Source organism: Phasianus colchicus, chromosome 10 (genome assembly GCF_987193195.1).
Source record: "Phasianus colchicus chromosome 10, bPhaCol1.hap1.1, whole genome shotgun sequence".
Classification (NCBI taxonomy): Eukaryota; Metazoa; Chordata; class Aves; order Galliformes; family Phasianidae; genus Phasianus; species Phasianus colchicus.
This window is the reverse complement of record NC_143445.1, coordinates 17,768,142-17,794,023: the sequence shown is the minus strand read 5'-3', so window position 1 is coordinate 17,794,023 and position 25,882 is coordinate 17,768,142. Positions and strand designations below refer to the sequence as shown.

The following is a 25,882-nucleotide window of genomic DNA, read 5'->3' as shown; positions in this document are numbered from 1 at the left end:
GTGGTTTTAATTCTGTGCATAAAAGCCAAGACAGAGGAAGGGCTCAACAGTTTCTACAGCCATTTTATTTGAAAGAAGCTTGTTTTAGGTCTTCTACACAGGAGCTTTCCCATGGGAAAAGAAACAAAAGGCAGAGAGAGGTTCTATACTCCCCTCTACTGATGGATGCAGGACAGTCTCTGGATGATGTGTTACAGGGCTTTCACATTTTGTCTTCTGAGACCAATGGTATTTTTCAGACTAAATTAAACCTGAGCCCTGGGTGGAGTTGTAACTTACATGCTCCAAAGAAGTGAACCAAGGAGGTCTTGTGATTCAACAACACAGTGCCCAGTACAGCCCTCCTTCAAAAATACCTGTCAGCTCTGTTTACAGAGATCTCCCAAGGTCATACCTCTTTTGCTTCTGTCTATCTCTTTCCTTCTTAGAAGATGACCCCAAATGCTGACCTTTCTCCAGCTCCTCTCCTGCAGCTTTCAAGACCCTACCTTGAACTGAGGTAGGTAGTTTTGCAATCAAGGGAGCCACCAGCCACACTCCTCGCCACTCAGAGGAACTAGAAATAGAACAAGCTTATTTCAGCCAAAGTATCTGTGCAGTTTTGCAACCACTGCTAGCTGCTACAATACCAAACTGCTTTAACAAGGACACAACACATCTGCAGTAACTAGCGTGGGCAGAGCAATCATAATTTCTGGTTTCCGAAAATTCAAGAATAATTATCAAGAATAATTTATTGTTAAACTAAGGTACACAGCAGTAATCTTCAGGTAAGTCATTCCTGTTTCAAGAGCAAAAAGTCTAGGCAATCTATGCATAATTAAGCATCACGTTGGCTAAAATAATTAAAAAGGTACTACAGAAAATACCTTAGGAATGTCTTTTTACCATTCTGTCTTGTATTACTTGTGTCAGCATTTCCAACAGAGTTTGGATTGAAGAGGCCTATACCAGAGTTAGAAGAGTTATTGTTTAGATCAGCGGATTGCTGAAACACCTCTATTGTCGCCTTTGCAATATTATCCAACAAGCTGTTCATTTCAGCCACAGACCCAGAACCCTACAGTAAAACATAAGTAAACTAGCACATTCATGGTATGTTTGCTCATGGACTACGTTAAAATTTAACATACTTTTTTGCATTAAATATTTAGATAAGAAAGGCTGAAGGCAAATACTCACAGGCTCCTTCATGCACTGCTTGATCATTAGTTGCAGCTCCAACCAAGACTGCCGGAGAGTCCACTGGTCTAAGTTCTGGGTAGGAATCAGCATTACAAATACACGTGTCAACTTCAAAGGTTTGAGGGGGAAACAGTCTCATACTATGTGCAAAAACCTGAGCTTACAAGCAGACCATCACCATCAGCACTCTTTGAAAATCTGATGACATCTCGAGATACCAGACCTATCTGAGAACGTATGCTAACTGTCTACACTCATTACTCAACACCTTAAAGGTGTAACTTTTCTGAATAAAAACCATGCTCTCTGCAAAATCCGAGTCTAGTTAAATACAAGTACAGAAAACATAATTTGCCCTTTCATTAGCAATTACATTTAACCATGGTATTGCCATGCAAATAGATGTGGTATATTTGGTACAAGGTCATCCAGACACCACTAAATTAAATCCGGCAGCTGAAGTGATTTTTTTGCAGCACACCGATCCCTTTTACTTTTGTTCTGGACACCAGTGATTTGAACCTTCAAAGTTCTACTCAAAGAAACACAGTTCTGTTGTTTGAGAAATGAAATGCTCCTGAGCTAGCTGAATTTGAACAGATGATCGGAAGAGGATCATGCAAACACACCTGAGCCTTTTCCACGGAGCACAAATGTCTTTTAGCCCATTGCCATCACAGAGCTCTCCTGCAGAATGCCTCCCACCTCAGCCCCCAGAGCTGCTCCCTTCCAGCAGCTGCCCAGTGACTGACATGCAGCAGTAATGGTGCACACTTTGCACACTTGTTTTCTCCACAGTAGTGGAATCAGAAGCAATGGAACACCAGAAGTCACACTGCAAGATGGCTGTAGCAAAGACTGGGGATGATGAGCACACAGAACTTCTACAGAATTATGGCCTACTGTTAGATTGCACCAGGAACTGCTAAGCAGTTCTGCTGAGTGACAGCCTAAGAGTTACTACATCAGTGGTAATTTTTCCCCTTCCTTTTGTCCACTGCTTTACCTGAAGTATGCGTTTGATGTGCTGCCTCTGAGGGTTGTCCCCCTCGGAGCATTCTTTCACACCATGAGGATAACAGATAAGCTGAAGAAGTTTCTGCGCTTGCTTGTTTGAAAGAACGGGATCCAAAATTAGATCTTTATCCGTGCACAGCCTCTCAGGTTCTTTTAAACAGTGCTCTCCAACCCATTCCTGTAAGTAATCAGATAACAGATTCACAAAATAGCTTCAGTGTAATACTAACGTCTGGTAAACTAAACAGAAAAGGGATTTTCAGCATGCAAAACTTAAAAGGGAAATATTGTTCTTCCATCATTCATACCTGAAAGTGTTAGACCTAACTGGTTCCAAAAGTTTCTTTTATGCTTTGAAAGCAACTTTGCAATAGAACAAATATTACTGCAAAAGCACTTGGAACAGACAGCTGATAGACTGTTCTGCTCAAGAGCCAGGTAGGAAAAAGAAATCTGAGAGCACAGGTGGATGCTAGAAACTAACATATGCTTTTGTATATTTCTTTTTAGCCTTGATAACATCCTACTCAGTGTATTAAACAAGTGCAGGAAAACCAGTGAGAACTCATATACTGAAATATTGCAGCATTAATTCTGCACCAAAATACACATTATCCTTTTCAAATGAAATACCATTCTTTCTCTATGTGAAGAGTGCGGTTTTACACATTACCTGCTGGCAAATGCTTCTTAGCACATATCTAGCATACTCGCTTAAACTGGCAGTTTCTATGGAAACAGCTTTTCCACGTGATTTCAGAGCGTGAGAGGAAGCCCACATTTCATCCTCAGGGATCTCATCCAGCAAGCCTCTCACAGGCAGCTCCTCGTTCTTTACGGGGGTCACACTGCTGCTGCCGATCTCAGCATCACCTGCAGAGCAGGAGCACAGGGTGAGCACTACCCAAAGCCCAGTGCCTCCAGGCAGGGGCATCTCCCGAGGCACGGGAGCAAGGAAGGAGTGAAGCAGCTGCTTCCAAATAAAGGCAGCGCTGGGAGTCTGTCTGAAAAGCACTATGCTCAACGTATCGTCCACTTCCTTCCTTCTGTGTAACATCTTTCTGATGGATATTTCAGAATTTCAAAAAGTTTTATATGAACTCAACACAACTTAAAGCGCGGTGTGCTCTACAGGAAACAGCCCACTAGTGCATGGAATTGCTTTGGCAGATAAGGAAGAGTTGGGTTACTTGTTCTTCTCAGATGACTCTTTTTTTTTCCAAGTCTTCTCTCTACTCTGATTTATAAACACTTCACACATCAAGAGACAAGTTTGGGCTGATGGTTCCCTCAGCCTGTTTCACCACGGGCTTCCCCAGAGAAATGGACCTTTGTGGGAATGGAGAAAGGCAGCACATGCTGAGGGAGCTCTGCAGAGCACAGGAGCCCCTTCTCTCTGCAAGGCATCAGCTCAGCATGGCCACACCATCTGCCTAAAACAAGCAGGGCTGAGCAGATAGGACAAGATGCAAAAAATCAAACCTGTAGAAGTTTTAACATAACTGATGTTTAAGGCTTTAAAACCCTGGACAAGGAAGAAGATGCAGATACAGGTTGGAAGAGTGGAGAAATGAGCCCAAACAGCTGCACACAGTAACACCCTGTGAGGCCATACAGAAGTGTGCATGATGACAGCCTGCACGTGAAGCAGGCTAACACAGCCAAACATCTCAAGTCAGCAGAAATTTCTGTGGATCATACCTGTGGATTCACCATTATGACTGTCATCCTCTAGAAAACCCCTCATTTGCTATTAGCATCAACAACCAACATGGCACAACAAGTCTCATCATTAAGGACCACGGGGTTTTGAGACAGTTCTGAGATAGTGGCCAACAGAGAGCAAAACACCAGTACTCCATCTGGAGGTACATCTCTGTGGGCATGTGCACCTCTGGAACACCCTGCTTCTTTAACTGGACATTTACCTAGCTCCAAAAATACACATCATCATAACTCATAAAAGCTCAAACTGAACAGAAGCCAAAACAAAAATCTGAGGCAGTTATTTGTTTGGATAAATAATACCTCCTTGCTCATGGAGCATTGCATAGCAGTGATTCTTCTTCAAGTTCTTCAAGGACTGACATACACAAATTGGGGTGAAGAAAAGAAAAAGATGGGAAAAGAGATCTGAGAACTTATTTCCTCTGTGTACTTGATTGACTTGCCAGAGTTAGAAATGCACTGGAATTTGGTATGGGGAGGTCAAAGCACAAAAAGTCACATCTGCGTGGAGCCATCAGCTGGCACTGACTCACCAGAGAAACTCTGCCTCTTGACCTGAGAGGGAAATGCTGCTCACATGCTTCAGGAGCACAGACAGCATCTACATTTCAATTCTGTCACCAGGGCTTTCCTTTCCCACAAGCATTCCCAGGGATGTGAACTAGCACTACCAGGTTTTGACCCGAGCTCTAGAACAGAAGTGTTACATGTTACTCTGCATAATCTTACCAAGCATCAGAATTGCTTTTAAGACTGCAAACACAGCTCCCACTTCTATACTGTTGTGAGCAGCAGCCAAGAGGTGACGATCACAAGAAGAACGAATTCCAGGAAATAGCTTTCCTACGGAAAGAAGGATAAATCTTGTAGAAAATGATTACGCTTTACAACTTACAATAACTACAGAAGTACAGTAACTGAATGAAGAACTGAACATCCTAACTGAAGCTGAAGACCAATTAAGTCATGGATACATGGTGCTTTGGTTCTGAATGGCAGCTGAGCAGTGCTCACACAGCCACAGTGATTTTGCTTGTCACTGCCACGCCACGAGGATGCTGACGATGCACAGCCAGGGCAGACAACCCCAGCTGACCAAAGGGATTCTCCGTACCATGTGGCATCATGCTCAGCAACACAGGCTGGCAGAAAAGAAAAGGGGAAGCAGGGGATGTTCAGAGTGATGCTATTTGTCTTCCCAAGAAACCATTATGAGTAGTGGACACTCGCTTATTTTGCTTGAGTATGTAAGAGCAGCTCATTCATTTCTGTTCATAAAAGAAACTACTAATTTTAGACAGAAGAACTTGACATCATTTAATAGTTTAACATAATAACTGCTTTCAGTTTATTCCTCCCTTAGAAACAGCCTTGTCATCAAGTTTGCTGAAATATTTAGAAGTCAAAACACAGGTGATTTCAGTGGTTACTTCCTTTTAGCTGCCACCTACTTGTTCCTTGCCCCTTTCCTTCCTCTTTTGGTCTGTGGCAAAACACACAGGTCAGACCACAGAGCATTCCAATTAAGAAGGACAGACATGCTAATATAGTCTGAGGTCCAATTTCCTCACGTTTCTGCTGTTGGACTATAGGTGTTTTACTGTGCCCTATTTTAAAAGCTCATTTAATTTCTAATTACACACAAAGCTATCAAACTGCATTACGTTTATCCCTACTCACTTTATCTCCCTGCAGAAGGACCCCACTGACAGCCACCACTGCCCCAGCAAAGTCAGCACAACAGAGAGCGTGGCCGTGGTACTGCCAGCACACAGGGACATGGCTGCTGCAATGAAACTCACGGACAGCATGAGAGCTGTCAGAACAGAACTTCTAAAGCTCGTTCTCTGCTGAAGTCTACGTGGGTGCTGCTTTAAAACGTGATTCTTTTTCTTAAGATATGGAGTTAATATGGTGGAGCTTGCCAACAGTAAATACCTGAATGGCCAGCTCTTGCCAATGAACAAGTTTCAGTAAACGTACAGAGTTTCATAAACATACAGAACTCTATTTTACAAATAAAGAAGAATACTACACATTAACTTTTCACTTGTGACGAATTTTTTACTTTAAGCAAGCTGTCATTTCTAATTGTACCATGGATATTTTCACACATGCTATCTGAAGCCACTGCTCTGAAACAAAAGGACCACTCAGCAGGCAGCTTACCTGCTCCCTGGGGAAAGAGGCAGACCTGCGGTGTCCTGAAGAGGTGCAGGAGAAGCCGACAAGTCATCCTGGCCCCAGGCTCAGCATCTGGGTCCCCACAGGCTATGGAACATGGGACATGGACGTAGGGCATCTACCCAAGACCTCACAAGTCATGCTGTCAGGCCTGGAAAGGTTCTACTTCACAGCCCCATTTTAAATGCAAGTACAATAATTTCATCAACAGGAATCAGCATTTCTGGCCTTGAGCCATTCAAATGCAGGAAAGAACAGCATGATTTTTGTTAAGCCAGAGTCCTAACTAATGGCAGAAATGAATACATGATTAAACTGGCTTTTGAAAGTCAAAATAGAAATAAGAAACACAAATCTAGGCAGAAAGTGAAAAGGAACATGCAATGTGGCCAACAAAGAGGAACACAAGTTGCAGGCTGGATGCAAGGATGATATGTCAGAGAGAAAATGCCAACATCGGGCACTGATAGCAGAAGGAAATGAGAGACAAATGCTTGCTGTGGGCTGCAGAAGATAAAGGTGAGCTTCCAAGATGTGTCTAAGCACAACTTAAGTAGATCTGGTAGACATTCAAGCGTGTAGTGTAGAGCACAAAAGTCCTGAGCAGAAAGTGATGCTGCGTAACACAAGAAGACAGAGCACTGCCAGCAGCTCTGCCATCACTTGTCAGCCATTGGGAGCTCTGACATAACCCAGCATCACTCCTCTTGGGAACTACAGTGACATACATGCTGTATGTACAACAGGTGGCTTTTCCTACAGGAGAGCACTTCTCACTTCTTACTCAATCAAAGGAAACTCCCTAAAACATCTTAAGCTTTTCATTCTAAGTTTTTCTCTCAATGTTCTTACCAGCTGCAAGAAGGGAAGGCAGTGCTACGTGCTGAACGACATCTTCCAGAGAAAAGCACTGCCGGGCAATCAATATGGCAATGAAAGTGGCCAGGGAATCGTGGAATGACAGATCACTCACCTGGGAGGGAAAACATGGCAATGCTTCACATGACAGCGTGCACACTGCTGCCACGATTATTAAGGAACTAACTATGAGAACAAACAGTAAAATGTGTACATGTAAGCAACCATCTACGCATTTTAGTGTGTCCACAAACTTTTTGCGACAATATGATAGCTCTTAATTTTAAAATATATCTATTTCAGATAACACAAATTAATTCCAAACTAACAACCACTAGTCTCATACAAATCTGGGAAAATGTTATCACTCAATAAAAACTGGTAACACCAATAATCATTGCTTCTCTTCAGGACAAGAATATATCCCCAGCATTCACAGCTTCCTGAACTGAGGATCAATATATTGGATCAGATATTGAATACAGTTACTCATTATAATCTTGTTGACTTTAACAGGACTATGGCAACTTGTATCAGGGAGAAAAGAACAGAAAACACCTCTTCAATCTAAAAGCCAGTCATTAAAATAGAGATGGTTATTTACATATCCACCAGCATTTTAGAGAAAGTACATCTGTTCCTTTCCATAAGCACCTCCAAATCTTACATACTGTTCCATAACAAACAGAAAACTCTAAGCACTGCCCTCATTTAGCACTCAAACTGAAGATGTAGGAAAGAATAAAAATCAGAAATCTCAGTCCAAAGTCCAATGAAAAGCCTTGAAAACTTCAGCAGACAAATGACTGAACTGTGCAAAATTCAGCATTATATACTGAATGAAGACCCTACTGCAACAATACATGTTTCCCAGGTAAATAGGTTCAAGAGGTACTTCAGAAGGTAGTGTGAACTTACATCCACACTGCAGAGCAGATCATTGAAACCCCACACGTGATTGGAAGAGCAGCAAAGAGCTTTGACAACCCCCAGCCACTCTGAGCTCAGCACGGTGCAGCACGCCGTCAGCTCTGCACAAAGGTTTGCTATGTCATTAATCCTAGGAGAGAAGAACAAAACAAACAAATATTCAGGTCAAAGCAAATTCCTGCTTGGTAAAAGAAAGGGCGTTTCCCTACTCAAGGTGTTGGTAATGGCCAAATATGATTATGCTGCACATAATCTTATGCTATCCAGCTGTGGACAACCGCAGCACCCAGAAGAAACAATACGTGACTCGCAGCCCATGGCATGCATATATCTACCATGGGGCCTTTATTTTGTGCAAACCCTGCTGTATACCCCCATCAATACTGGCTTTCCTGCCCACTGGACACACTGCCTTTCCTCAGCACTGCTCTGCAAACAGCAGCAATGATCTCTTTCACACAAACATGCCACAAGAAAGCAGGACGTGCAGTGCTCCTCACCCCACCCCCTGGTCAGCTCGCCCTGTGCCAGGCAGCACTACTGCTTGGGAGCAGGGAGAGAGAAAATTAAACGGCATGAATGAGTTCTTCTGAGAGCCTGATGGAGCTGTAGATGTGCCAGTTCACTTCAGGGGAGCTGGACCACACGGCCCTTAAAGGCCGCTTCCAACTCAGGTGATTCTTGAATTTCTGATTCTATGAATTTCATTCCATGCAGTTTCAAAGTTGCATATTCAGCAATGTGTGATTCAGTGTATGACTCAGTTAAATGACATTTTTAAAAACAGAGCAGAACTGACTCAGCTCAGCACAAGTTATTTTTCCCCCGTTCCACAGTAAAACTTTTTTTGGACACATTTCCTCTTTGCTGGTGTACAGAATTGCTTTGTCTCAGCTGCTCCTCTCTGCCAAGGATGCCCCAAGTTCCCCAGGTGCCTTTAGAACATGAAAGGGGAGGAAGGCACTGGTATAGCACACACCCTGGGCAGGAGCCGATCCAAAGGAAAAATATTCCCCATTTCCTCAGGTTTTGTGATTTGCCAGCAGCCTTTACATTGATGGCTGGCTTCTGCTGCAACGAGGCCTAACTATCAGGACTATCTTCATACATATTGGAACACTACTGGAACAGCAAAGTCTGGTAATTTTCATTGTTTAATAGGAATGAAGGTGCTGGGGACAGGGATAAAGACTAGATCCCAAACTAGCACTCCTTTCATCCTATACCAGGGACTGCACAACTGGAAAACAGAGCAAGGCAGCTTTAGTGCCACAGTGCTGCTTTTGCACGAGAAGACAGAGGTGATGCACAGAGGAAGGAGTGATGTAAAATTCTACACCACCGTTAGTAATTTTACTGCAGCGGTTCTTCACTACACTTCTTCCATGTAGTGAGACCACCTAGAAAGCTCTAAGAGCTGTAAGGTCCAGCAGTGACACACAGGATCAGACCAAACTCCACTGTACTGCAACAAGAGCTGGATCCTGCTGGTGCTACAGGCAGACAGAGCTGGGCAACCTGCTGGGGTGCTGATGCCACCCTACACTCCGATGGCTGGAGCCCTGCTGGAGCCATGCTCTGTGAAGTCTAAGCTACTCTGAACATCCAACTGACAGTTGTTATAAATCTAGTTGCTTCTATCCAAGAAAAATTTTAAATACTTCTTACAAAATAGTTTTTGAAAAGTTACATATTAGCTACAAAGATGAATTTCATAAAGAATAAATTAACTTGCACACTTAATGAATTAAGCACAGATTGCATAATAAGGAAATGATCTAATGCAGAATCTTCCCTCATTTGCAGGCATCTAATGGGCGAAGGCTGCACTGAGCTGTCCTACCCAGAACAGCACATCTGCTGACATTACAGCTTCCAGCATACCCTACAGTGAGCAGCTCCTACTGGCTACTCCTTTCTGTTAAATTATGCAGGTTGATTTAATTAATGTCACTTCAAGGAAACTCACTAAATACATTTTCAGCAATCAGAAAGAGTAATGAATGAAAACTATTGCAACAGAGACACAAACCAAACAGGTGAAAAGAAATCTCATGTGTGCCATGTAAAGATGCATACAGTTCCAACTCCAGAAGGTTTCCCTTACCTTCCTGCATCTTGGTGCCCCATACACACATTCATTAGAGCATTGCAGACGAAGCTGTAGCGGTTGGCTGCGTTGTCACTCAGGATCTTGCCCAGCATTGAGTAGTTAATGCTGTGAGCAGAAGGGTTCTCAATAAAATCTAGCATGAACTCCGGGTCCCACAGCAGATTGGAATTTGAAGGCTGAACATTGCTGTATATTGTTTGCTTCACCTTAGAACAGGCACTACTGAGGACCAAAACAGAGAGAGTTGCCAAAAATAGAGGTACTCTGCACAAACGTTACTGGACACGGTGGGATCATCAAGTCCTAGCTTGATTACCACAAGCTTCAAAAGCCCTCTTTGGTAAGTAGCTTCTGTGCCATCCACTGAGACTGTGAGTGGCCAGGAAAGGAGCACACACGTATTCCTTATGGCAATGACTTACCAAACACCACAGGCTTTCCTTGTAAGTTGTCAAAAAGTGAATGAATCGTTTATTAAGGAAAGTTTAGTGAATGTGATTAAACACACTAACAATACCAAACTAAAACATGCAGATCACCAAGTAAAACCCAGCTGAGAAATACTGCAGAGGGAATCATAAGTCATCACCAGAGCACTGCAATGTCAGGAAGGTAAGTCTCAAAATTCGTACATTTATGAACCGTATTTTAATGCCCCTTCAAGCTGATGTAGAGAGAGAGAAACACAGGACTTACAGCATGCTAAAAAGCTGCTAAAGCAGTTACTGGTGCAGGTTAGTGGGTTTGGTTTTGTTTTAATAGCAGTAAGGAAACCAAGAAGAAAAGCAGTGATGCAACACCATCCGATATACAGCTGCTTAAGAAACATATGCATAAATTTTACTGCCAGTTTTCACAGAATTTCCGCTTACCTGAAAAGGGGGCTTTAAACTACATTACTGGGTGATCTTATATCCCAAATCTCTCTGGATTATTAGATGACATTTTGAATTTCTGTTGCAGGGTAGGATGTTTCTTGCATTAGCAAACTTCAGATTTTAGGTAGAAGAATGACCACACATCCAATACATTTCTGTAGTTCTTTAGTTTCATTTTCCTATTGTTTCTCAAACTAAATACTACTATTACCACATGTTCATAAACTCATTGAAAAGTTATTACTGAGAACTCTTTTCTTGCTCACCATGAAACAAAAACCACAAATCTGAAACACACAGCCCAAATCCAGGTGTATAACTTAGGAGGGGAAACAGTAACTCAGATGGTTTGTAACAAGACATACAGTTGCATATGAAAGGTTTTCCATCCCCCTTTAAAAAGTAAGAGCCAAAAACGCAGCATACAGCTATCTAAAATATTATTTTAATTAAAAAATCAAGGAACTGAACAATGGAGCACAAAACTTCACAAACTCAAACATGTTTGTGTCTCTCACCACATCAAAGAAATATTTAATAGAATGACAGAGCTGTGCCAACTGAGATTTTGTTATTTTCTGTCCAGCACTGTAAGTACTACAGCCAATCACTAAAGCATTACAGATTAGCATTACGCTGCAGCAAATCAGCTCCACTGAACCCTGAGAAGTGGAGGCATGGGAAGGCTCAAAGCTGTGCAGCACACTGCCCCCCGCCTTGCCCCACGCCTTCGCTGTGCTGCCGAGCAGAGCATGAGCAGGTCCCTGCCACTGCTCCTCCAGGGCAGCTGCAGCACCTACACCAGCACTGCTCGGGTCCCTGCACTGCACTGAGCGTGGGCAGCAGGACTGTAGCCATAAAGGTAAAGCTGCAAAGACGGCAGTGCATTTTCCATGGAAAGCAAACTGGAACGAAAGCCCAGGAGTCTGCAGCAGGCGAGGAACAATCCCAGTAGAACTCACCTGAAGAGGTCTCCAAACTTGCTTCGCAGGTGGCTGCAGGACACATACAGGTCATAGAGGTAGGCCAAAATACATCTTTCTGGGGAGGAACACTCCGAGGGATTAACAACATGCTTCACCACTCCACACAACCTGCAAAGATGAAACCGTTCTGAGTTCATTCCAACACATCTCATATCACTACATGTCACAAAACCTTTGCTGGCAGGGTGATGGCAAACCTTGCATGCACAGACTGATGGGGCCCATGTGAAGTCTGGTGTCACCTGTGAGCTCACATGGGTGCCAGAGGAGGGGACACAGAGAAACTGGGGAGCCCAGGGCACAACTGAGCAAGAGGGCAGCAAATCAAGACACAGCTCCCACCATCTGCCGTGCTGCCAAGGGTGAGGTCCCACTGGCTGGAGCAGGCTGCAGAGGTGAGCCACCTCACACCAGGCTGAGCATGGCTCTGAGCTGGCTTGCAGCCTTCCAGCAAGGGCTGCTGCTGCAGCTCGCAGCACCGTGCACTGCTCAGTCTCTCCACCTGAACCTAAACACATATTTTATTTAAAAATAACAACAGAAATACTTTCAGGAAAACGAGCTGCCACAAACCCTTCAAAGACTTGTGCAGTTTGCTCTGAGTTGAGAATGAGGCAGGCGTGGTAACGCCGCAGGACGGCAACGATGCACACACACAGCCCCGTGGTGTAGCTCCCTGCCAGGCTGGACGACTTCAGCAGCAGCTCTGCCTCCACCACACTCAGCTCATTCAGCAGCTGACAACATAGAGCAGAACAATCAACTGAGAACAACTTCCGACATGTAAAATAGGGACTAGAAAACACCAATTAAGGGAAAACTAAACAGCAAACCAAAATGGAATTCCTTGCTTGCCACAGAATGAGGGAAAGAGGCAGCCAAATAAACTGTGAAGTACAGAACGTGCTCCTCAGAACTGTTTTTCAGAAGCAAACAGCATTTCCGCCACGCAAATGCTTTGCTGTGTAACAAGATGCTTGAGCCTAAAACTGTGAAGCCCGTATGAAAATATTTTATGCTAAAATAATCCAGAGTTTTATTAATTACCAAAAAAAAATACAGCTAGCCTTTGCCTGTAACAGTCAAAGACAGGCAGGAGGGGAAGTATTTGGCACGCTGTTTCAGAGGTTAGGAAACTGAAATAGAGAAAAGCACACAGCAGCAAATCAGGAGAATGTGCTGTACAGCACTTTCTTCCTTCTGGTTTCACACTATGTGTTTCACAGCTGTGTCCCAATGTGTCCGTTCATAAAACAAACTCTTTGTACCTGTATTGCAAAGTCTATCAGTCCGTTGATATTCAGTGCTGGTTCCATGAGATCAAAGATCAGCTGTATGTGGTGAGCCAAGGGGAGGTGATAGGATGTTCCTGAGGCAAAACTAGTTATTTGTTCGAGAACATTGCTGGAGATCTGTGAAAATAAATGTTGAAAGGCTGTATGACATCCAAGGGCCTCTCAAACACACTAGTGCTCCAAAAATCCTGCTTTGTAACTGCTAATAGCAAGTGACAGCACTTTGTAGATAACAGCACTAACAAATAATGTCATCTGCACAACCACAGAGTCTATATGTTACTCTACTATTCTGCAAGTCAGTTATAATACTGCTATATTTTCTACAACGATCGTGCAGAAAATGCTGGCCTGCTGCTTTACAGCTGAGGGTCAAACTCCTCTTGACAAATACCTACTTTTAAAATGCAATTTTTGTTTCAAAGAGAGGACAAATCTTTTTTTTTCAACCTATGGAACTGTGATTTTTGTACAGTGATAACAACTCACACTTCACCCTGTGAACATAACGTGTAATAAATCCATTTAGAAGAAAAGCACTGAAGATGTGTTATAAATTAAATACCAGTCATTCACTGTTAGTCTTTTCCTAGGCTGGCCTTGGGATATCAGAAACACTTTGAAACAATACCAACGGGAAGTGAGGAAAGCCTGTGCCCAGATATTGGCACGTGAGTCCTGCCAGATGCCAGGAGCACCAAGCATGCCATCCCAGGGAACTTATTTCTGATCTCCATTCAGCTGCTAAGACAGCTTGTTAATAGCAAAGGCTGAGTACCAGTTTTAACAGCAAGGGACGAACAAACTGTATTATCCAGCTGTTTTCCACAGAAGTACTCAACACGTTGCACAAACATGCAGATGAGCTCAGCATCCTTCACACAAATGCAGGAACAGACCTTACACATATGCAAGAGATTGGCTGATAAGACCTAATTTACCAATGAGCCCTGACAAAGCTGTTAACTGAAACATAAAATTGACTTCCAAATTTTCAATTAAAAAAATCAGATCTATAAAAACCCCGAAAGCTTCTTGCAAACAAACAAACAAACACAGTAAAAGCAAACAAAAGCATCCCAACAAAACAAAGAAATACCCACAGAAGCAGTATTTTAAAATACCAACACAGCACTTTTTTCTCTTACCTTAAAAGAAGCAGTGGTACTCCTAGCATATATAAAACACTTCTTAAAAACCCAGATTTGTCCCCTAATTGATAACTCTACAGCAGAACACAACAAGCTACAATTTTATACAAGGCAAGTACCTGAGACGTCACCTGATGTTGGTCAAAATATGACAGCTGCTGTAGTTTTGTGAACACAGTCTCTAGAGTTGGAAATGCTTCTTGTTTGTTCTTCCTGGCTTTTTGCCCTTCATCCCCAACTTAACAAATAAAAGATTATTTTGGTCATTTTATATTTAATGGAGCCCTAGTAGCTATGCATTACTATCGCTTTATAAGACATTTAACAGAAAAAACATCACTTATGACTACATAAAATCCTTCTTCCCTCAGTTTTCCACATAACAATGTGAAAGCTACTTTAAGGTCATTAGTGCAAAAAATGTGATATTCAATAACAACTGAAAAACGGTCACACTGCTTTGCTAGGAAGGCAAGCAATGCGTATTACTGCCTGGCCAGAGCACCAAACTCCAGGCTTTATCCCCACTCTGGTGCAGACAGCCTGGCTGCCATAATGCTAAGCAGGGCAGGGCAGCAGGCTGCACCTCATGCTGGGGCTGCACAGCTCCCATCATCTCTGCTACGGGCAACCAGACAGCAGTGTGAAAGCATTTACCACCCGTTTCAGTAGTACTCTTCTTATTCAGAATCTTCAGGATGTCTTTGGTAATTTTCCTCAGCTGATGTCTTGCCTCATCACGCTCCTTGCCAACACCATAGAGGAGAATCATGCGCTGGTTACACTCATGACTTGAAGATTCATCCTGAAAAGAGCAGGAGTGAAGTCTCTTATCACTGTTCTGTCATCACTTGCAGAACCCAGACTGCAACAAGCAATAATGAACATTTCACTGCAAAAAGCATTTCCTGTGACCATCACAGGGGAGGAAACAGCACCAAGTGCAATCGCTGAACAGCCAGGTTCAGAACACAGAGGGAATACATGTCATCTGGTACTACACATCCCGTAGGGACCTACAAAGGCAGGGCCAGGAGATGCACACCATGTCCATCCCAGCCCCACGACAGGCAGCACTGAGCGCGCAGAGCACATGTCCAGCAGCTGCTCCTCACTTCTCTTTCTATGTACAACTCCACTAAAAAGCCATCCAACTCTTAAGACTGTATTTTGTAAATCCAAAAGAAAATGACGTGCGTGCAGTTTACTGAAACTCTAGTTACATTTAGTCTTCTACTACCATGTACCACACAGAGTTGATGCTTTAACTTTAAAACTGGAAGAACTGCTCAGCAAATTATAGAAGGTGTAAATATTTTAAAATTATAACATAAAATCACCTTCTCCAATCACTACTTCTCTTTACACAATGAGACCACTCAGTTTTCAAACAAGGAGGGCTGCGCACAAAAGTAATAACAAATACCTGCACACAAATCACAAGACACAGAGATGGGAGCACAACTCCACGCTCAGGAAAGTGGTGCCGGCTTATGAAATACACGATACAATCTCCCTTAAAAATAGCAGCTCTATTCGTAGGTCAAAAGCAGGAAGTAACCCTCTAATTATATAGAAAGTTCTATTTCTTTCTCCGTTCTGGAGGAAACAAAAGCAGAAGCACTGATGGCGTCACCTGGGATCAGCAGCTGTCCTCCCGGCTAAGGAGCCAGACCCTGCACGCCAGCAGCCCCGGCACAGCAGCAGCCCTGGGACCGCAGCAGCTGAGGCCCCCCAGCTCCAGGCACTCACAGAGAGCCGCTGCAGCACCAGGAACCGCAGCAACCCAGCGCAGCAGCGCTGCTCCGCAGCACACTACGGTAACCCCCTCTCTGATTTCTGCTTGTTTTCTGATCTTGCATGCCTGGCGATTCCTTGCTTTGTTAGGACTGGACGTGGCAGCCGGATCTGCCATGCACTTCAGGGCAAAAGCAGATTCTAATACTCCTCTCAAACCCTTATCGATAGAAAAGAAACTTGGCAGCTCAGTGAGGGCCGTGTCGGGATGCTCAGGTGCTGGCTGACCTTGCTTTCAAAGACAGAGCTCACCCCACTCAACTGCACTCACTACAATGGCATCACTGTGCACCCGAAAGCGGCCCCTTTGAGGACACACAGACCCACCCGCCTCTCACAGCAGGCAAAGCACGGCTGCCAGCTCCACGTGCTGATGGCACCTGCAATGCCACACAGCTCCACACCGTGGGTCGTCAGTGCTTTTTGCAGTACCACGTTGAATAGAACAGCTGGTTTAGAAAAGTGACAGGAAAAACCAGTTGTGGTGCTGTAAATTAATTCCTATACAAGTAAAGCTACAAAAGCCTTCACAGACCATGCTGGCAAACGTGCATCCGCCGCAGTAACACCCCGATGTCTGAGTGCTGACATCTCAGCTGCAGGGCACCCACCAGCCCCCTCTCTCAGACAGCCTGCAATGCCCGGCTGCCACAGCTGTCTCCTGACTCCAAACCCACACTGGGAACCTGCAAGCCATCCCTGCATCTGGGGGGTGTGTGGGGGAATGGTAGAGAGGGCCTTGAAGGTGTCCGACAGTAGGGCTGGGGCACAGACAGTCAGGGCAAGAGAAACAAGGGAATTACTTTTACATTGGCCTCTCTCTACCAAACGTGCACCCAAAAGGAGCTCTGCTGCCACCTCTTTCCCACATTAAGAAGGACGTGGAAAGCGATGTTTGCCCTTTCTCCTTGGGCTCAGAGGACACCATTCAGGTAGTCCCTGCCGCAGGCCCCACATGGCAGAGCAGGCGCAGCCAGGTGGAGCTGGCAGTCCCACAGCCCATCACAGCAGCAGACCTCTGCCCATCCTATCCCACACCTCCTCACAGCCCCTGCCAGGCAGGGACCCAACAGACCAGGACAGCAGCTCCCCTCAGCCCGGCCAGACCAGCCCCTGGCACGGCCATGCCCAGCACTGCCTGCTCCAACCTAGCATCCTCAGAGGAAAGCAGCACAGGTGGCAAAGTCCAACAGAAATACTCCCTGTATAAAAATGAAAAATAGACTAAGAAGACTGAAATCATAAAAGGCAAAATCTCCAGCTTCGCTATTTTTTACTTTTCTTCTTCTTTTGTTGTTTCTGTTTTTAGAAGGAGGGTGGAAAAGACGAAATGCAAACAAAAGCCACAAGCAACTTCAGCTACTCTATCAATGGCAGCAACTGCACCAGTGATAACAGAATCAGACAGGTCATCTTCCCTCTGCTTTATACTCTTCTCTTCCTGGTGGGTCTCACTATGAATGGCCTAGCAACGTGGATCTTCTTCAAAATATCAAGTAAATCCAATTTCATCATCTTCCTCAAGAATACTGTCATTTCTGACATCCTCATGATTCTGACTTTTCCATTTAAAATCCTCAGCGACGCACAGTTGGTACCGTGGGTGCTGAGAGGATTTGTGTGCCAGGTCAGCCAAGTCGTATTTTACTTCACCATGTACATCAGCATCTTGTTTCTCGGGCTGATAACCATCGATCGCTATCAGAAAGCCACCTCGCCATTCAGAACATCAACCACAAGGAGCCTTCTAGGTGCCAAGATCCTCTCCATGGCTATTTGGATATTGATGTTTACTCTTTCATTACCCAACATGATTCTAACAAACAAGAAAAAAACACCTAAGAACGTAAAAAAGTGTGCTCTCTTGAAATCTGAGTTTGGCTTAGTCTGGCATGAAACCGTAAACTACATCTGCCAGCTTATCTTCTGGATTAATTTACTAGTCATAGTTGTATGCTACATACTTATAAGCAAAGAATTGTATAAGTCCTATCAGAGGACAAGATGCACGGGAAGACCATCCAGAAAATCTGTAAATCTGAAGGTTTTTATCATAATCGCAGTGTTCTTTATTTGTTTTGTGCCATTCCACTTTACCAGAATTCCCTACACTTTGAGCCAAACAAGAAATGTTTTTGACTGTTCTGCAATGAACACCCTGTTTTACTTAAAGGAGAGCACGCTGTGGCTGACATCGCTAAATGCTTGCCTAGATCCATTCATTTACTTCTTCCTTTGCAAGTCGTTTCGAAAGTCCTTGCTAGGCATGCTGTGCAAGCACACCGCATCGCCAGAACTCGGAGCACAGATAGCGGGGCAGAATGAAAGAGATGACACTGACGATACCCCACTTTAGCACAAAGGACCACCCACGCCCCCTGCCTGGCCATGTACATTTCCCTGGGGGCAGGGGGAGCAGAAGAATCCTGCTAGGGCTAACTACAATTTCACCTGCACCTTCACAAACTGCCCTACAGATGAAACACAGATCCATGGAACCAACATCACCAGTTGCAGAAAGGACAAAAATTAGAACAACTGAATACAACAAGAGCACCATCTGCTCACAGGCTCCACGTATGACAGAGTTGCTGGGAAAAAGTTTGAATTTATAGTTGGAGCTGTAAGAAAATATTAAACCAGAGTCACAGAACACTACCGAACAGAAGACGAACTACAGAGATTTTGCAGAAACAGCTTAATTTGAGCCAGAGGAAAGTCTGTGACAACAAAGGAATGGATGTAAATAAACCCCATAACAAATGTAGCTTTTCAGTATGGGAAGTTGCCACTTAGCATGCAATCATCAGACAAACAGAAATGCAGCACATCTGTAAGTAAGCTATTTGCCTGTGCAGATGTCTGATAACAGCGTAACGTTTTGCTTATCTCAGTATATGCTTGCAATTCTTAATCCACTGACCAAAAATCAGTAGTTGTACATCACGGAAAATAACTACATAGTCAGGCTTATCTTAATGCAACTTCAATCTTCAAATATTTCACCTTCGTAGATAAAAAATAACTTTTATAGAGAAAGATACATTACATTTAAAAATGCACAAAGGCTTGATTTACAGAATATTTAGATCTCAGGGAAAAAAAGACTCAGTAAAATCTTTACTAATCATTAAGGACTGCTTTCTTGCACTAAACAACAATTTGAACCACTTCTCTTCATTTGGAAAAGCGAGAATAAGCAGGCTGGAATTGTCAGGAACAATCACCATACAAACCCAAGGCTGATGCAATGTATTAGGGCTCATTTATCATCACTGCAAAACAGCTCCCATTCAGAAACATGTGCCACCACCATGTAAGTGTGCAGACCAGCCACCCAATGTCCTGTCTACCCTTCTCTGACAGTTTCTGCCCCTTGGTGGGGCACAGGGAGTCTTCAGGACTGATATCCAACTTCCTAAAACATTAAAACACAGTTCACACATGTCAGCGCTCAGTCTTGGAGCTAATGCATCTCCTATAACCTGTCAGCACAAATCAAGGACTTCACAAAGCCTCCTGTGCACAGATTTCGCTGTTGTACACTCCAGCATCAAAAACACGGTGCTGTTATTTCCCTAGAACCAGCATGCAGCCACTTCACTGCATGCTTTCAGCACCTGCTTGGGGGCCAGGAGGGACATGCAAGATTCCCAACACACTGCCCACATTTCTTGCACCCACATGTGGAGAGAAAGTGGCAATTATCTGGCAGATGCCTCTCCTGATGAGCTGGAGTGTTCAAACAGTACTGCAGCTCTCTGTGTACCACACGGATGTCACTGACGCTGCACACAGGCACACAGTACCTGCCTCTTCAGTTGGGAGCAGCATCAAGATATAGGAGAAAACATGATGACTCTGCCTTGGAAATCAGCACCATGCAATGAACCACCTCAGCTTTATGTAGTCCTGGTGCATGACCAGAAGTCAGGGCAGGCAGCTAGGGACACATCAGGATGATGACAGTGAGAAAGGCCACCTTCACCTCTGCCATTCCGGGGGCTCTGCCCTCTCTGCCCAACATTACTGTTGACATCTGCACGCACATCTACAGCACAGTGTAGCCACTCCACACAAACAAAAATCCAGAAGGCATGCCTGTCTTCACAGATGTGGTAATTTTTCCTTTGTCAGTAGAGAAAGTAGTTCTTCCTGACAGAGAACAAAAGGAAGACAGAAAGGCAACAAAAAACATAATTAAGTAACTCAGGTGATACATGAAAATCGGGAAGGAAACGACACACCACTGCCAGCAGAAAAAGTCTCTTCTTTTTACACATTTCCTCGCTGTTAGAACTTTGCTCCAGGCTCCTGTCTACAAAGGAACCAGATAATCATAATCAGAGACCCTCCTGCTGCCAGCTGTGTCAGGTATCTGCACTCTCACAGTGTTCCCGTGGCGTGGTGGAACACTCAGGTGTCTTGTTTGCAGATGTGAGGCTGACAGCCAGCAGGTGCATCTTATTCTCAAAAATGTTAAAATCTGTGCTGATAAAGGAAGAATTGTGTGTGCTGGGTAAGAAATGCCAGAACTCGCTTTCCCAGAGGCACCTGGGGGGCTTTTTAACCACAACCACAAAATCTCTACTCCGTGTTAGAATACATTTCCGTGTAAAGACAAATGGTTCTCTGGACATTCTACTGTTATAACCTTTCAACTCTTCACTACTCTGCAAACAACCCTTGACAAAGTTTTACATTTAATGTTGGTCAGTTTGTTTAATGCACATTTGAGAGATTTTTTGTGCATTTGTATAAACCTGCTAATAATAATAATGAGGAATGTGTCATCCTGAATACAAACTGTCATACTTTACATCGTCTCTCCCCTTTTTATCCAAGTCTATTTTGAAAAATGGGGGACTTTGCAAACTGGAGTACCAGCAGTGACTCCAGCAGAGTCAGCACTGTGCCACCGCGACACCGCAGTCACCCACCTGGTCTTCCCAGTGCTCTACATGCTTGTCTGCTTGTCTTCCTGCTGGGACTCACACTGAACAGCCTGGCTATTTGGGCTTTCTTCCATATTCCAAGTACATCAACTTTCATTGTCTACCTGAAAAATAACTTAGTATCTGACCTTATAATGACTCTGATGCTTCCCCTGAAAATCCTGACACTGGCCTGGGACCATGGCAGCTGAAGGCCTTTGTCTGTTGCTTTTCTGCCATAATATTTTATGACACCATGTATATTAGCATAGTGCTCCACAGTCTCGTTGCTTCTGATAGGTTTCTCAAGATCACAAGAGCTTTCGGGAAGTTCTGGGTGCAACAAGTAAGTTCAGCAAAGATCCTCATAGGTCTGGTCTGGCTCTTCTTCCTGGTTCTCTCTGTGCCAAACATGATCCTACTGAACAAGAAAGCAACACCACAGCTGGTGAAGAAGCGTGCTTCACTGAAGAGCTACCTTGGACTCAAGCTGTTGATTACATCTGCCAGTTTGTCTTCTGGGCCGTCCTCATTCTTATGCTTCTATTTTATGTAATTATTGCCAAAAAGGTGTACAAGTCTTACTTGAAAACATGAAAGAAAGAAAGCAAAAAGAAACAAAGGGTCAAGGGGAAAGTATTCATCATTTTCACTGTGTTCTTCTGCTTTGCCCCCTTCCATTCCCTACATGCTGAGTCAAACGACAACCCAGATGGACTGCTGCCTGCAGAATCAGCTTTTTGTTGCTAAGGAGAGCACTCTTTGGCTAGCTGCCACAAACAGCTGCATGGAGCCTTTGATACACGTGTTCTTGTGCAAACCATTCCTAGCAAAAACGCTATGTGGGAAAGTAAACACACTTCAGAGAACAGTTCATACAAACCCAAGTACTGAACTGGACGCAGGAACCTTGGCCATTGAATCTTGATTCTGTAGCTTTGCACTCTGGAGTCTTTGTACATCCACGGAGAAATTAAGAAATTTGTTTCACTGCTGCTGTAGAAAACTGAAGGATGGTGGTGCTGTAATGCTTAATAAAAGGGCAGGCTGGATTTCCATATTTATGCTCACTCCTTACCACGACAGGTGGAAAGCTACCCCCCCAAACTGCCAGCTGATCTGACACAGGTCTTTCCCCAAGCTGTTCCCTTTCTCATTGACACCCCATCAGTAACCAAAGCTGGGGAAGCCCAGCAGTGTTTGAGATGTGCCCGCCTGGCCACAGTGCCACTGCACTCATATCACAGAGATGTGTATCGCTTCAGATCACTAACGACTTCACAGCTGTAACCACATCATTCTGAACTGCCCGCATCAGTGATGCATAACACTGATCAGCTTGTAGCCCCGCACCGCTGGTGCTGTGCAGGTAACAAGAGCAGAAGCTTTTCTGATTTGGTCGATAAATCACATCCACTCCACGTAGTACAAATGGTTGTCTATGAATTAGAGTACCTTCATATCACTTAAGAACAAGCTATGGCATAATTTTATTTGCTTCACACAAAACAAGCAAAAAACCAACATTTCTTATTAACACTTCACAGCTCAGTGGCTACAGCTGCTTCTAACAATTAAACTTTATTTGGAGTAAAACCCAGAAGATCTCACCCCGGCGCCAGGCTGGCTGGCAGGGCACGGAGTGGGGAGGAGAAACCACACTTGGCAGAGGGAAGGAGGCCAGGCTCCCTGTCCCTACCCACCTCTGACACAACTACCTTCCTGCCGCCTACCCATTTCCTCACCCTTCCTCTCCCCCCCCTAAGAGAAGTTAGCAGAGGGCACTGTGGCTCTGCAGCACCTCAGTCCCTGAGCAGCCGCCAAGGCTGGGCCAGCAGAGGCCCCAGGACTGCAAAGGGCAACTGCTCAGGCGACGTGGTGCTGCAGAAGCAGACACAGCAAAACACCACCACTTGTTCCCTTCCATCGGCCTTGCTGCTCGCTGTAACTCCCCTGACACCCCTACACCCCTACTGTTCAGTGTATCCCTGCCACCCCCCTACTGCTTCCTGTGCCCCCACCACCCTTCCTGCCCCATCACATCACAGTGCGGGCTCAAGGCACTCCCACCTGGTTACACCACAGGGAGCCCAGCACCATGCCCAGATGTCCCGGAGAGCCCAGTGCCGTGCTGAGACACACCAGCCCTATTGCAAACTACCCTTCTCAGGCTCTTTCCAGTCTGGTGCTCACCTCATATGCCAGATGCTATGATTACCACTCAATTGCTGGTTTTAGACTGCCTATTTACAGCAGCATAATGCACTCGCACAGGTTGCTCCATAGAGCTTGATTTTTTCAAAGTTGTCTTTAGATTATTGCATATAATTACGTGTGTCTGTAGGACTCCCTGTCTCTACCACACAGCTGGATGCATCACTCAGCAATTTCAGCTCATTGTATCTCCTCCACTAGGCACAGTGGTGCTTTCTTTAATGCAATACTCATTTACAACTGGAAACTGAACTAATCCCCAGCCAGCTTCCAATTGGTTCTGCACTGCTCTACAGATCAGTGTTTTCTCAAATAGTGCCTTCTCAGGATTAAATACTATTCAGGAATTAATTTCTCTCTCCCCCCCACCCACAGTGTTTAAGAGGATTAATTTGGCTACTTTAATTAAAGTGAATATACCAAATTCTCAGCTGTTAAAACACTCCCTGCTTTAGCAACTGCCTAAAGAAATGCATGTTTTACTGCTCGGAACACAGCACAGCACTCCTATTAATGCGTGCACACCGGCAGCCTGTGCCTATGGGTGGGCATAGCCACAAAATGGGCAGGGGTGCTCCTCGAGCAAGGGCTGTGCTGGAGGTTCCCGAGGAGCCTGAGTCATCTGCTCTGCTGCAGCCTCTCAGGATGGCAGTAAGCAGCCCGTTCCCAAGGTCTGCCGCAGGGAAATGCTCGCTGACTGGGAGGACAGGACATCGCGTTGATCTCATTGATCCGCTTCCAGGAGAAGCCCCCTGAATTCTAATAGTCTGACAGTTTTGACAGTTTTTAGATCCCTGCCGCCAGACAGAACTAAGAATACCTCAGCATTTCAATCTCTCCTTTTTTGAGGCTCAAAAAACCAGCGCAGTGCTGTTTTATCTCTCCCACAAGCAGAGGTGAGCCCTGAGCTCAGACCTGCCCCACGGCGAGCGGCCGGCAGCAGCACAGCAGCAGGGCCGCTGGTGGGGCTCTGCACGGCTCCTCAGTGCCATCTGGGAATCTGTCTCATTCCCACAGTGCTTACGGCATGCTCAGAACAACAGCTGCTATTTTTCCAAATCTGAATTTCCCCCAGCTTAACCCAGAAAGGAGCTACCGAGGTATGACAGCAGTTACACAGCACAGAGCAAAGCTGCACCATCCTGACCTGGCACACACAGCCCATCATCATCGTGATGCAGCACCGAGGCTTTTTCTTTTCACAGCCAAGTTTGCATTTGCTTGGCTCATCTACAGTCCAGATGAGAAGCCCCCACAGCCCAGAAGTGGGAAGGCTGGCAGCAGGCCTTGGACTTGTTTGGACAAATGAGCCTCCCAGGCTCTGGTTTCCCATGAAAACTACTGACACTCGTTCTAAAGGTTTCACAGGTTGCTGGGTTCCAGAAGGGGAACCACAGGGCACCAGGAAGACAAGTTTTGTAGGAAATGCATCTTCTTTGGGTGCACAAAGGCTAGTGGATGTTTCTTTTTATTTATTAGTTTACTTGCTTCTATGAAAAAGAGAAAGCCATTGCCAAAGACACCTACAATTTAGCCTTCCAGATTTTGAATCAGAGGGACAGTAAGCTCATTCCTGAACATCTCAGGACAAATTTTGCACTTCACACATGTCCTGACATGTAGTGGTGCCCAGCACCAATACAAACCCCTCCACCAGCACTTCTGTGACTCAGTTTTGAGAAAGCTCTCGTGATACATGGCATACTTCAGTTCACTTGGAATACAGAAAGAAAATTTGCATTGTGAATAAGAGCTGGGAAGCCAAGCCCAGCAGCCAGGATACTCCCCGTATGACTGTTCATGAGCAAGCAGGGCCAGCAGGTTGCATGTGAAGACTGCAGGCTCTCAAACTGACTTCTGGCCCCAGAAGGGATCATCAGCCAGAGTGTGCAGCTGGAGAGACCTACAGCACAGCACAAGGATGGAGAAAGAAACGAGCTTTCTGGAAGTGAGTTCTTAGCTCCTTTCTTAGCTCCCTGCCTTTCAGTGGCAGCCACCAAGCAGGGGCTGCATCAGACCTCCATAGGAAAGGAGGTGCTGGAGGCTCCCAAGACATTTCCAGAACTCAGCACCTCCTGCACACAGGAGCACGGCACACCAGGCGTCACACCAGTGCTGCAAGCTCTCAGAATTCCACCATTTTCTCTTTCTCAAAAAAGAAAAAGTGATTCTCATTATCCGGGTGGCTAATCTGCTTAAAAAGTAAGCCCACAGCTTGTACTGCCAATGCGATAGTAAAGGAATTTTACAGTAAAGCAACACAATAATTACTGTAATAAAGTTGTTCAGACTCTCATGTCATCCGAGAATTGCTCAGTAACCATTAGAACACAAGAAGGGACATCCAGCCTTTGAGCTATGACAGAGTTACAGGTCAGCCCTCGGCATCTCAGTGTACCACAGCCCCACATCTCGTTGGCGCTGCTTTTACGTAAGCTCCATCCACAGCATCTCCCTTCTGTGTGCAGACCTGCCTAGACCTGCTCCCACCTGAGAACCACCACGCAGCTTCTTCAATTTAACAGCCTCCTGGGGATGCTGCAGCAGAGCTTATTAATTCATTTGGCTTTACTAATATATCAAAACACAGAGATTTTAAAGAAAAGTTGATG

General features: G+C 44.8%; 2 protein-coding genes and 1 pseudogene across 10 annotated transcripts in view; 2 read left to right on the top strand and 1 right to left on the bottom strand.

Moving 5' to 3' along the window:
• MED12L (mediator complex subunit 12L) overlaps positions 1-25,882 on the bottom strand; it is a 104,778-nt gene that overhangs the window by 16,182 nt on the left and 62,714 nt on the right. For all 9 annotated transcript variants that reach the window (XM_090147554.1, XM_090147555.1, XM_090147552.1 and 6 more), the window contains 15 exons: positions 14,983-15,130; positions 14,445-14,563; positions 13,148-13,291; positions 12,453-12,616; positions 11,856-11,987; positions 10,010-10,237; positions 7,891-8,032; positions 6,967-7,087; positions 6,100-6,201; positions 4,660-4,773; positions 2,876-3,075; positions 2,192-2,380; positions 1,183-1,257; positions 870-1,060; positions 395-556 (listed from right to left, as the gene is read on the bottom strand). In XM_090147554.1, the coding sequence (XP_090003680.1) occupies positions 395-556; positions 870-1,060; positions 1,183-1,257; positions 2,192-2,380; positions 2,876-3,075; positions 4,660-4,773; positions 6,100-6,201; positions 6,967-7,087; positions 7,891-8,032; positions 10,010-10,237; positions 11,856-11,987; positions 12,453-12,616; positions 13,148-13,291; positions 14,445-14,563; positions 14,983-15,130 (2,231 nt within the window). The remainder of the gene's footprint in view (positions 1-394; positions 557-869; positions 1,061-1,182; positions 1,258-2,191; positions 2,381-2,875; positions 3,076-4,659; positions 4,774-6,099; positions 6,202-6,966; positions 7,088-7,890; positions 8,033-10,009; positions 10,238-11,855; positions 11,988-12,452; positions 12,617-13,147; positions 13,292-14,444; positions 14,564-14,982; positions 15,131-25,882) is intronic.
• On the top strand, positions 15,940-18,478 carry P2RY12 (purinergic receptor P2Y12). Its single transcript, XM_090147568.1, has 2 exons — positions 15,940-16,145; positions 17,432-18,478. Exon 2 carries the CDS (start codon positions 17,453-17,455, stop codon positions 18,476-18,478), a length of 1,026 nt encoding a protein of 341 aa, XP_090003694.1. The 5' UTR covers positions 15,940-16,145; positions 17,432-17,452.
• Positions 20,981-22,291, top strand: LOC116235448 (P2Y purinoceptor 13-like; annotated as a pseudogene).

Coding starts and splice junctions, on each gene's coding strand:
- P2RY12 (XM_090147568.1), top strand. CDS start 17,453: ATGCAAACAAAAGCCACAAGCAACTTCAGCTACTCTATCAATGGCAGC.